Here is a 12,960-nt window from a genome sequence, read left to right on the forward strand (position 1 = left end):
AGTGCACTTCCCAGGAGAACAGCAGGAGTTTCCTCTTTGTGAGGAATCTGTGTCAGTGGTGTAAGCCGACCTGTAGTAACCCCTCTCTGGCCTCATTAGGGAAATACAGTGTGAAGACTTGACCATCTATAGTATATCCTCTTTCTCTCCGTTGTCTTACTCCTAATATTTCCCATTTAAACACATACACTGTACTGTTGAGGACACTGAGGTCATGTCTGAGGTAAAATCACTGTGAAATTGACAGAAAGAACAGTTTTTGTTGACATTGACATTGACATTTTTTTTCATTCTGTTGTAAATTTGAATATTTGCATATTGATATTTTAGGCTAATTATACTATAATTCTGTTCTTCAGAGAAAACAGTGAACTGAACAGTTAAATTAACAAATTAGATTTAAAGCTGTCATGGTCATCATTGTTGAAGGAAAGACAAGATTTACAAAAGACACACTTGCATTGCTATGTTTTAATGTCAAATTGCTACTATTCACAGGCAAAATGAGGGTGTAACTGGCAAATAATACATTAGGTGATTTTAACTGCAGAGAAAGAGCGGTTGCAGTAGTAATGGTTCAGGGATAAAACATTATTTTCATTCAATATAATGTATTTTTCCATTCATTTAACTATTTACAATGAGGTTACTGTAATTACAATTATTAAGCTGTAATCATATGATGTTAGCAACACTACAGAGAGACAAATATCGATATTAAATACCCTGATTCATAAGGTTTTGGTTGGGAAAACAAACATTTGGGAGCATAAAATAAAACCACACACATCATGCACTTTTCATTCAAGGACTATTAGACAAACATACAGTGCTCGCATCACTGATAAAATCAAATATTTATGTATTGCACATGTTCACTTGGTAAAAGTGAGTCTTTCATTACAATTTATAATGAAAAAAATATTAATCTGTTGTTGTCATGAATCAAAATGTCTTTTTTTATATGAGCAACAACATCTCCTTTACGGAAATCCAATAACTCAAAGAAATAGAAATATTCAAAGACAAAGGACAGTGTACTGTCATTTTGGGAACAATACACTCACATCTTCAACAGCAACAGTGGAGTATCGCCATAAAACTCCAGCTGTTACACCACAGTTACTATGCACCATCTGTGGCCTTATAAAGAGTGTGTTCCTGTAACTTTAGTAAAAGATTTAAGTGGATTTACATTAATGTGGACTCAGATTAGTGCCACAAGCTGTAATAACTGTCTTCTATGCAGCATATGGAGCAAAATGTAGAGCCATATGTAAACAACAGCTGGTACAAGCTGAATTATAGTAACAGTTCACATCTGTGATCATCTGCCCGAACATGTGACACCCTCTGTAACAACTTCGAGTGTGATCATTATGAGGAGCAGATATAATCAAAGATGTCAGTGTTTTAACAGCTGACTTACCTTAACATTAATACCAACATTACTACTGCCTTTCTATCTAGATTTCAAATATATGATTTGACCATTATCAGTATTTAAAATTAATCTAACATCTTGTTGCCCTGCATCCAAAGTACAGGATAGTCATATAATATAAATTCTGTTTATATTATGCTGCACAGTTAATATGTCATAATAAGATATGAATCAATATTATGTTATGTATGCCAGCAGCATGAAATACTTGTGTTAGTCAAGTTTCTACATTGTGCACATGGACGAACAGCCAATGACAAAAGTCATTCACAGTGCGCTTTTGGTCTATCAAGGTAATTACAGAATGAATCTGATACTTGATGGTAGAAACGATTAAAATGTAAAAATGAACTCAAACCTCACTCTGAGAGTTCAGACAATGCAAAGCTTCTTATTAGCACCAATGTCAAAATGAGGAGCTGGTGCTGATGTGTAGATGGTACAGTTTAATAAGACTTTAAATGTCAACATGTCAGGTAGTGTTTCGTCAGTTAGATTGGGAGCTCTCTTATACAGTGCATAGTCATTCCTTTTGACACTCTGAACAAGTACAAAACAAAAGAAAAAAAAACTTGGTGCTCTCTAGAAAAATTCAAAGAGGATTAATTTCCTTTCATTAATGCTTTGATTCCTTTTATGTGCCCAGCAGGGAATTAAAAGAGGAAAATATGTGAAAAAAACAAAACAAAAAAAAAAAAAACAACCCTTGTAATGAACTAATATCAAGATTTATGGAATTATGCATAAGCACTATAAATGTCCCATTGTTGATTAAAGGGCTTTAAAAAGCAGGGTATCAAAAATTTTGCCATATACTGTGCAATGAAGAAAAAAAATCTAAAACTACACACAACTGAGCATAAAAATTAATGTACAATTACTGTACAAACCACTTTTCAAGTAAACTTGGGCTTAGAGGAACTGAACCCCTGTCAGCCTTGGATTAGTGATTGTGGCCATTTTTGTACCCTGTTTACAGCACAGTACATTTCATATTCAGTACTATGCTACTACTTAAAAACTTGCACCACTGTGCAGTAGTACAGATTGTTGTTCTTTTCTTACAGACTTATTACAAGAAAATGAGGTGAGCAGTAAATATATTAAAAGTACTGTTGCTTTGAGGATCTAAATGAATGATCCACAGAAGTTAATACACTAAATTGTTCCGTGTAAAATATTCCTAAAATATCCACCTTTCAAAAGAATTGAACACAAAAAAAAAGATAAATAAAAATAACAATCAGAAATAAATGGAAAGGAATGACACTGGCTGCATGTATTTGGTTATGAGAGCTCAACCAAATCTGGAAACAAAATAATGATCCATCATCCTCTGCTGTCCAGGCTTTTCTCCTGAAGATCAACAGTGAACAGCAGCCGCGTTTCAGCAGCACAGGGTGTGATGTGACCATGTCATTGTCAGGAAATCGACTACATTGTAAACCTCAGACTGGCGTCAGACTGAAGCTTCAGATCTGCAGTGGTGAGAAGGCGTAGAATGGAAACTGGGCCTCGTCCTCGTCCACAAAGAAACACTGGAAGTAGGGCAACTCGTCTGTGGAATGAGTCACAGGACAGGTCAGCACAGTATGTTCCTTGCCTTTCTTTAGCATCCAGAGAGAAGACTGAACTTGTGATTTGACACTTTGACACTGTGATATTTTGGGTATGAGAAGGGAGTTTGTACTTACCCTCCATAAGAAAGCTGTCTGATACAGGAGGCTCTGCTGTTAAAAAGAGAACATGATGTTAACCATAGAACAACGCAGACTTATATGATCTTAAATTGCAGAACATCTATAAAGCACCTTTAACTTTCTCCTCTTTGGCAGCTTTCTTCTCAACAGATTTTTCTACAAAAAAAAAAAGATTTTTTTGTGTGTGAATAACGGAAATCAGGCTCCACTGATGCATTTCAAACTCTCAAACAATTCCTTTACTTGACAGACAAGATACCTTTCTTTGCAGGTGCCTGTATCTCTTTAAGAACTCTGTCCACTGTGAATAGAAACCAGAGATTAATAACTATCCAATATTCAAACTATTTCCTTGCAGTGTTTGATCACAGACTGGTGATAGTATTTTCATAAGTTTCACACAGATACTTTTTATTTCTCTCAGTGTCACACAGTGTACCTTCAGCTTTCTCCTCTTTGGCTGCCTTCTTCTCAGCTGTTTTTTCTAAAATAAATAAATAAATAACTCACACAACTCAGAGGGAAATATTGTAGTTTTCTTTTTTTTCTTCACTGAATTATTTGTTGAATATGAGGCGCTGTCATGGAATAAATCACCAAATGTAAAATAGCTGACTCCACCTCAACCAAATAGAACAGTAAAATGCTACTTTCGCATTAATGTATCAGCAAAGTTTTCTGCAAAAGCATTTTTTCATGAACAGAATATTGTAGACTTTACTCAGAGCTGATTGTACCTTTCTTTGTTGCAGTGGGTTTGACCTTTAGTTTTGAAACCTCTGGCTCTGTTTCACAAATAGGAAACAAACACAAGTAGGCAAGAAATGGATGGTAAAAAGGGATTTTCTCTCTGGCTTATATAAGACAGTAAATTAGTGTGTTTTAGTTTCACGTACAACGTGCACAGTCGCTGTGCTGTAAAAAATGCACATGCATGTTCAACAAGACAATGGAAAATACAGAGAAACTGAATTTGTTGCCTACAAAACTAAGATTTATAGACAATAGATGAATATACTATATATCTATAAAGTTTAACTTAATTCTTGTTGACTGTAAAACTGTCAGTAATCTTAGATTTTGTCTGGAATTCTTAATTTTAGATGTTGTCTATAAAACACTGGTAGACTATTTCACATTCAGCATGGAAAATATTTTCAGGCTTCATCATCATCAGCAACGGCAGATTTAGCATTTATAGTTTCATTTTGTGATAAGTGAATATTGTAATCAGATTACATATTACCAGAAATCATATTACCACTACTTATGTGAAATGCTGCCTCTACTGAAGCACAACTAATGTACCTTTCTTCACACGGACTGGTTTGATCTTTTCCTTCAACATGGCTGTGCCATCAGGGAGAAAATGTAATGTAATAAAACATACAGCTCTTTTAGTTTTGAAAATATTTCTGGTGAAAGGGTTGCATCATTTTCTATTGATCAGAAAATCTTAGTGAAATAGCCACAATATCCTCACCAGATTTACTGCTTACACACAGAAATTAAAAATGTACCAACTTCCTCTTTAGTTTGATAAACTTTAAACAAATAATAGTGATGTAAAATTAATAACTGCAAAGCACTGTACCTTTCTTTACTGCAGCAGGTTTTTCCTTTTCCTTAGGAATCTCCAGCTCTGCAAAAGGAAAACTGAGGTCATTCTTGGGAAATTAGGACATAAGACAAACACTGTGGCATAAACCACAGCATTACCACTGCAAAAAGTAATTTATTAAAGCCTACAGCAGCTTGAGTATGAAGCATGTACAACTGGAAAGCTGTTATCAGTATTAGAAAGTTAATCTCTGTTGAGCAGAGAAACACTACTGATTTGTGCCTTGTTTTTTTTTCCTGCACAGAAAAAAAGTGGTTTTATTCAATAATACTAAAAGATTAATTGATGCATCTGATGAGTGTACAAAGAGCCAGAAGACATTTCATATTTTTGATTTGTCCAGTATTGGTTTGGCCACTTTTGGCATTTCTGGCTCTGTGCAATGTCTCTTTCACATTCTCTACATGTTTTTAATTTTCTGTATATGTGATGCTTGCAGATCTACCAACCATACCTGTCCAAACAAGCATACAGTATTCCTGAGAATCACTGTGTAGAAACATCTGTTTGCCTATGGAGCTGCTGCAGAGAAATGATTCTCCTTTTAAGGTGCATGACATTCTCTACAATAATTTATTGTTGATCTCATAGGCAAAATGCTTGTTTCCCTGCTCATCAATCCAGTCAGAGCAAAATACAGTGACCTACATTTTAAGACTAGATCACTGTAATCACAATCCCACACTGGTTATATGGATTACTGCTTCTACTGAGGCACCACTAATGTACCTTTCTTCACACGGACCGGTTTGACCTTTTTCTTCAACATGGCTGCACCATCAGGAAGAAAGTACATTTTATAAAAGTCTTTATAACTTCGCTTGGTGTAGAATTATAACACATTAAGAGCTAATGCACCACCGATACTAATAACTACTTGTATTTGTCATCAAATATGACAATGTGAGAAGTAAATGTTGTTTTTTTTTGGTACCTTTTTTAACAGCTGGTTTGACTTTCTCCTTTGGTGCTTTGGGCTCTGAGTAAATAAGAACATGAGCATTTGATGATAGTCAGTAGCTTTATTACTTATTTTATTATTATTTGGTTATGGTTGCTTTAGTCATACTACTGTATTACTACTGTAATACATAGCTATCATCTAATTGTATATAATTAGATGATCAGAATAATCTTAGGTACAACCACAGAAAATCATCTGCAGGCAGATGGCAGTAGCAGGCTACCTTTCTTCTTTAGGAGGGATTTGACTTTTTCCTTTCTTGCTCCAGCCTCTGTTTTAGAAAGAGCTAATTCAAATGCAACAACAATAACAGCATCACAATACTGAAGTAAATGCAATTCTGCAAATCTTTGACTTTTTGGTGATTAGATATAAGAATTACCTTTCTTTTCATGAACTGGTTTAGGCTTCTCCTTTGTGACTTCTGGTTCTAAGTATAAGACAAGATGAAAAATCATTCTGTTGTTAAGTTAAGCAGGATTAGATTTTTGCCAAATAATGGTGTATGGTATCAGCATTACCTTTCTTGGCAAGAGCTGGCTTAGCCTCAGGTTCTAAAAAGAAAGAAGGAAAAATAAATTGCGTGATGACGATGATGCTATTGAAAAGTGATGGGTGTAACAAGTAACTGAGCAACTTGCTGAAGTTAAATCACATTTTGTGATTGAGATGTGTTATTTAGATGTGGACTTCTTGTTTGGATTTTAGAGGATATTAATTGGAAAGGAGGAAAATGTCATTTTTTTTTCAGACCGCAAAATGTGATAAAAAACGTCATACAGCTTTAAGGTGTTAAAATCGGCCAAAAAAAGTCAAAAATTTTTTTGACCTCAAAATGTCATAAAAAAACGTCATACAGCTTTAAGATGTTAAAATTGGCCAAAAAAAGTCAAAAAATTTTTTGACCTCAAAATGTCATAAAAAACGTCACAGTATAGTAAGGCGTCAAAATCGGCCAAAAAAAGTCAAAAATTTTTTTGACCTCAAAAAGTCATAAAAAACGTCATAGTATAGTAAGGCGTCAAAATGAGCCAAAAAAAGTCACAATTTTTTTTTACCTCAAAATGTCATAAAAAACGTCATAATATAGTATGGCGTTTTTTTTGGCCAAAAAAAGTCAAAATATTTTTTGACCTCAAAATGTCATAAAAAAGTCACTGTATAGTAAGGCGTCAAAATCGGCCAAAAAAAGTTTTTTTTTTCAGATCTCAAAATGTCATAAAAAACGTCATACGGCCGTAAGGCGTCAAAATCAGCCAAAAAAAGTCTTTTTTTTTTCAGACCTCAAAATGTCATAAAAAACGTCATAGCATAGTAAGGCATCAAAATCGGCAAAAAAAAGTCAAAAAATTTTTTTTCATTTTTTTGTAATAAAACAGGTCATAGTATAGAAAGGCGTCAAAATCGGAAAAAAAACTCAAATTTTTTTTTTTCACTTTTTTGTCGTAAAAAACGTCATAGTATAGTAAGGCGTCAAAATCGGTCAAAAAAACTCAAATTTTTTTTTTTTTACTTTTTTGTCATAAAAAACGTCATAGTATAGTAAGGCGTCAAAATCGGACAAAAAAAGTCAAAAAAATTTTTGACCTAAAAATGTCATAAAAAACGTCATGGTAAAGTAAGGCGTCAAAATCGGCCAAAAAAAGTCAAAAAAATTTTTGACCTGAAAATGTCATAAAAACGTCATAGTATAGTATGGCGTCAAAATCGGACAAAAAAAGTCAAAAAATTTTTTGACCTCAAAATGTCATAAAAAACGTCATAGTATAGTAAGGCGTCAAAATCGGACAAAAAAAGTCAAAAAATTTTTTCACCTCAAAATGTCATAAAAAAAGTCATAGTATAGTAAGGCGTCAAAATCGGACAAAAAAAGTCAAAATTTTTTTGACCTCAAAATGTCATAAAAAAGGTCATAGTATAGTATGGTGTTTTTTTCGGACAAAAAAAGTCAAAAAATTTTTTCACCTCAAAATGTCATAAAAAACGTCATAGTATAGTAAGGCGTCAAAATCGGACAAAAAAAGTCAAAAAATTTTTTGACCTCAAAATGTCATAAAAAACGTCATAGTATAGTAAGGTGTCAAAATCGGACAAAAAAAGTCAAAAAAATTTTTGACCTAAAAATGTCATAAAAAACGTCATAGTAAAGTAAGGCGTCAAAATCGGCCAAAAAAAGTCAAAAAATTTTTTGACCTCAAAATGTCATAAAAACGTCATAGTATAGTATGGTGTTTTTTTCGGACAAAAAAAGTCAAAAAAATTTTTGACCTCAAAATGTCATAAAAAACGTCATAGTATAGTATGGCGTTTTTTTCAGACAAAAAAAGTCAAAATTTTTTTTCACCTCAAAATGTCATAAAAAACGTCATAGTATAGTATGGCGTTTTTTTCGGACAAAAAAAGTCAAAAATTTTTTGACCTCAAAATGTCATAAAAAACGTCATAGTATAGTATGGCGTTTTTTTCGGACAAAAAAAGTCAAAAATTTTTTGGACCTCAAAATGTCATAAAAAACGTCATAGTATAGTAAGGCGTTTTTTTCGGACAAAAAAGTCAAAAAATTTTTTCACCTCAAAATGTCATAAAAAACGTCATAGTATAGTATGGCGTCAAAATCGGACAAAAAAAGTCAAAACAGTTTTTGACCTCAAAATGTCATAAAAAACGTCATAGTATAGTAAGGCGTCAAAATCGGTCAAAAAAACTCAAATTTTTTTTTTTTTACTTTTTTGTCATAAAAAACGTCATAGTATAGTAAGGCGTCAAAATCGGACAAAAAAAGTCAAAAAAATTTTTGACCTAAAAATGTCATAAAAAACGTCATGGTAAAGTAAGGCGTCAAAATCGGCCAAAAAAAGTCAAAAAAATTTTTGACCTGAAAATGTCATAAAAACGTCATAGTATAGTATGGCGTCAAAATCGGACAAAAAAAGTCAAAAAATTTTTTGACCTCAAAATGTCATAAAAAACGTCATAGTATAGTAAGGCGTCAAAATCGGACAAAAAAAGTCAAAAAATTTTTTCACCTCAAAATGTCATAAAAAAAGTCATAGTATAGTAAGGCGTCAAAATCGGACAAAAAAAGTCAAAATTTTTTTGACCTCAAAATGTCATAAAAAAGGTCATAGTATAGTATGGTGTTTTTTTCGGACAAAAAAAGTCAAAAAAATTTTTCACCTCAAAATGTCATAAAAAACGTCATAGTATAGTAAGGCGTCAAAATCGGACAAAAAAAGTCAAAAAATTTTTTGACCTCAAAATGTCATAAAAAACGTCATAGTATAGTAAGGTGTCAAAATCGGACAAAAAAAGTCAAAAAAATTTTTGACCTCAAAATGTCATAAAAAACGTCATAGTATAGTATGGCGTTTTTTTCAGACAAAAAAAGTCAAAATTTTTTTTCACCTCAAAATGTCATAAAAAACGTCATAGTATAGTATGGCGTTTTTTTCGGACAAAAAAAGTCAAAAATTTTTTGACCTCAAAATGTCATAAAAAACGTCATAGTATAGTATGGCGTTTTTTTCGGACAAAAAAAGTCAAAAATTTTTTGGACCTCAAAATGTCATAAAAAACGTCATAGTATAGTAAGGCGTTTTTTTCGGACAAAAAAGTCAAAAAATTTTTTCACCTCAAAATGTCATAAAAAACGTCATAGTATAGTATGGCGTCAAAATCGGACAAAAAAAGTCAAAACAGTTTTTGACCTCAAAATGTCATAAAAAACGTCATAGTATAGTAAGGCGTAAAAATCGGACAAAAAAAGTATAATTTTTTGTCGCCTCAAAGTCAAAAAATTTTTTCACCTCAAAATGTCATAAAAAACATCATAGTATAGTATGGCGTTTTTTTCGGACAAAAAAAGTCAAAAATTTTTTTGACCTCAAAATGTCATGAAAAACGTCATAGTATAGTAAGGCGTCAAAATCGGACAAAAAAAGTCTAAATTTTTTTTCACCTCAAAATGTCATAAAAACGTCATAGTATAGTATGGCGTTTTTTTCGGACAAAAAAAGTCAAAAATTTTTTTCACCTCAAAATGTCATGAAAAACGTCATAGTATAGTAAGGCGTCAAAATCGGACAAAAAAAGTCTAAATTTTTTTTCACCTCAAAATGTCATAAAAACGTCATAGTATAGTATGGCGTCAAAATCGGACAAAAAAAGTCAAAAAAATTTTCACCTCAAAATGTCATAAAAAACGTCATAGTATAGTATGGCGTCAAAATCGGACAAAAAAAGTCAAAATTTTTTTTGACCTCAAAATGTCATAAAAAACGTCATAGTATAGTATGGCGTCAAAATCGGACAAAAAAAGTCAAAAATTTTTTTTACGTCAAAATGTCATAAAAAACGTCATAGTATAGTATGGCGTTTTTTTTCGGACAAAAACAGTCAAAAATTTTTTTGACCTCAAAATGTCATAAAAAACGTCATAGTATAGTAAGGCGTCAAAATCGGACAAAAAAAGTCAAAAAAATTTTTGACCTCCAAATGTCATAAAAAACGTCATAGTATAGTATGGCGTTTTTTTCAGACAAAAAAAGTCAAAAAAATTTTTCACCTCAAAATGTCATAAAAAACGTCATAGTATAGTATGGCGTTTTTTTTGGACAAAAAAAGTCAAAAAATTTTTTGACCTCAAAATGTCATAAAAAACGTCATAGTATAGTATGGCGTTTTTTTCAGACAAAAAAAGTCAAAAATTTTTTTGACCTCAAAATGTCATAAAAAACGTCATAGTATAGTATGGCGTTTTTTTCAGACAAAAAAAGTCAAAATTTTTTTTCACCTCAAAATGTCATAAAAAACGTCATAGTATAGTATGGCGTTTTTTTCGGACAAAAAAAGTCAAAACATTTTTTGACCTCAAAATGTCATAAAAAACGTCATAGTATAGTATGGCGTCAAAATCGGACAAAAAAAGTCAAAAATTTTTTTGACCTCAAAATGTCATAAAAAACGTCATAGTATAGTAAGGCGTTTTTTTCGGACAAAAAAAGTCAAAAAATTTTTTCACCTCAAAATGTCATAAAAAACGTCATAGTATGGCGTCAAAATCGGACAAAAAAAGTCAAAAATTTTTTTGACCTCAAAATGTCATAAAAAACGTCATAGTATAGTATGGCGTTTTTTTCGGACAAAAAAAGTCAAAATTTTTTTTGACCTCAAAATGTCATAAAAAACGTCATAGTATAGTATGGCGTTTTTTTCGGACAAAAAAAGTCACAATTTTTTTTGACCTCAAAATGTCATAAAAACGTCATAGTATAGTATGGCGTTTTTTTCGGACAAAAAAAGTCAAAAATTTTTTTCACCTCAAAATGTCATAAAAAACGTCATAGTATAGTATGGCGTCAAAATCGGACAAAAAAAGTCAAAAAAATTTTTGACCTCAAAATGTCATAAAAAACATCATAGTATAGTAAGGCGTCAAAATCGGACAAAAAAAGTCAAAAATTTTTTTCACCTCAAAATGTCATAAAAAAGTCATAGTATAGTAAGGCGTCAAAATCGGACAAAAAAAAATCAAATTTTTTTTGACCTCAAAATGTCATAAAAAACGTCATAGTATAGTATGGCGTTTTTTTCGGACAAAAAAAGTCAAAAAATTTTTTGACCTCAAAATGTCATAAAAAACGTCATAGTATAGTATGGCGTTTTTTTCAGACAAAAAAAGTCAAAATTTTGTTTCACCTCAAAATGTCATAAAAAACGTCATAGTATAGTATGGCGTTTTTTTCGGACAAAAAAAGTCAAAAATTTTTTTGACCTCAAAATGTCATAAAAAAACGTCATAGTATAGTATGGCGTTTTTTTCGGACAAAAAAAGTCAAAAAATGTTTTGACCTGTAAATGTCATAAAAAACGTCATAGTATAGTAAGGCGTTTTTTTCGGACAAAAAAAGTCAAAAAATTTTTTCACCTCAAAATGTCATAAAAAACGTCATAGTATGGCGTCAAAATCGGACAAAAAAAGTCAAAAAAATTTTTCACCTCAAAATGTCATAAAAAACGTCATAGTATAGTATGGTGTCAAAATCGGACAAAAAAAGTCAAAAAAATTTTCGACCTCAAAATGTCATAAAAAAGTCATAGTATAGTATGGCGTTTTTTTCGGACAAAAAAAGTCAAAAAATTTTTCGACCTCAAAATGTCATAAAAAACGTCATAGTATAGTAAGGCGTCAAAATCGGACAAAAAAAGTCAAAAAAGTTTTTCACCTCAAAATGTCATAAAAAACGTCATAGTATAGTATGGCGTTTTTTTCGGACAAAAAAAGTCAAAATTTTTTTTGACCTCAAAATGTCATAAAAAACGTCATAGTATACTAAGGCGTCAAAATCGGACAAAAAAAGTCAAAAATTTTTTTGACCTCGTCACGTAAGGCGTAAAAATCGGACAAAAAAGTATAATTTTTTTTCACCTCAAAATGTCATAAAAAATGTCATAGTATAGTATGGTGTCAAAATCGGACAAAAAAAGTCAAAAATTTTTTTGACCTCAAAATGTCATAAAAAACGTCATAGTATAGTATGGCGTTTTTTTCGGACAAAAAAAGTCACAATTTTTTTTGACCTCAAAATGTCATAAAAAACGTCATAGTATAGTATGGCGTTTTTTTCGGACAAAAAAAGTCACAATTTTTTTTGACCTCAAAATGTCATAAAAAACGTCATAGTATAGTATGGCGTTTTTTTCGGACAAAAAAAGTCACAATTTTTTTTGACCTCAAAATGTCATAAAAAACGTCATAGTATAGTATGGCGTTTTTTTCGGACAAAAAAAGTCCAAATTTTTTTTCACCTCAAAATGTCATAAAAAACGTCATAGTATAGTATGGCGTCAAAATCGGACAAAAAAAGTCAAAAAATTTTTTGACCTCAAAATGTCATAAAAAACATCATAGTATAGTAAGGCGTCAAAATCGGACAAAAAAAGTCAAAAATTTTTTTGACCTCAAAATGTCATAAAAAACGTCATAGTATAGTATGGCGTTTTTTTCAGACAAAAAAAGTCAAAATTTTTTTTCACCTCCAAATGTCATAAAAAACGTCATAGTATAGTATGGCGTTTTTTTCGGACAAAAAAAGTCAAAACATTTTTTGACCTCAAAATGTCATAAAAAACGTCATAGTATAGTATGGCGTCAAAATCTGACAAAAAAAGTCAAAAATTTTTTTGACCTCAAAATGTCATAAAAAACGTCATAGTATAGTAAGGCGTTTTT

At 31.6% G+C, this 12,960-nt stretch overlaps 1 protein-coding gene across 1 annotated transcript in view; it reads right to left on the reverse strand.

Annotated features, from left to right (window-relative positions):
- Positions 1 to 456: 456 nt before the first annotated feature.
- Positions 457 to 12,960, reverse strand: part of si:ch211-266g18.10 (titin) — a 60,011-nt gene continuing 47,507 nt past the window's right edge. Inside the window, exons 34-46 of the mRNA XM_041061283.1 lie at positions 6,251 to 6,283; positions 6,112 to 6,159; positions 5,953 to 6,015; positions 5,700 to 5,744; positions 5,495 to 5,545; positions 4,739 to 4,786; positions 4,453 to 4,494; positions 3,882 to 3,929; positions 3,584 to 3,628; positions 3,404 to 3,445; positions 3,256 to 3,300; positions 3,139 to 3,174; positions 457 to 3,002 (exon numbers count right to left, since the gene is read on the reverse strand). Coding sequence (XP_040917217.1) covers positions 2,917 to 3,002; positions 3,139 to 3,174; positions 3,256 to 3,300; positions 3,404 to 3,445; positions 3,584 to 3,628; positions 3,882 to 3,929; positions 4,453 to 4,494; positions 4,739 to 4,786; positions 5,495 to 5,545; positions 5,700 to 5,744; positions 5,953 to 6,015; positions 6,112 to 6,159; positions 6,251 to 6,283 — 632 coding nt within the window. The 3' untranslated portion in view covers positions 457 to 2,916. The remainder of the gene's footprint in view (positions 3,003 to 3,138; positions 3,175 to 3,255; positions 3,301 to 3,403; positions 3,446 to 3,583; positions 3,629 to 3,881; positions 3,930 to 4,452; positions 4,495 to 4,738; positions 4,787 to 5,494; positions 5,546 to 5,699; positions 5,745 to 5,952; positions 6,016 to 6,111; positions 6,160 to 6,250; positions 6,284 to 12,960) is intronic.

This window comes from Toxotes jaculatrix, chromosome 17 (genome assembly GCF_017976425.1).
Source record: "Toxotes jaculatrix isolate fToxJac2 chromosome 17, fToxJac2.pri, whole genome shotgun sequence".
NCBI lineage: Eukaryota > Metazoa > Chordata > Actinopteri > Toxotidae > Toxotes > Toxotes jaculatrix.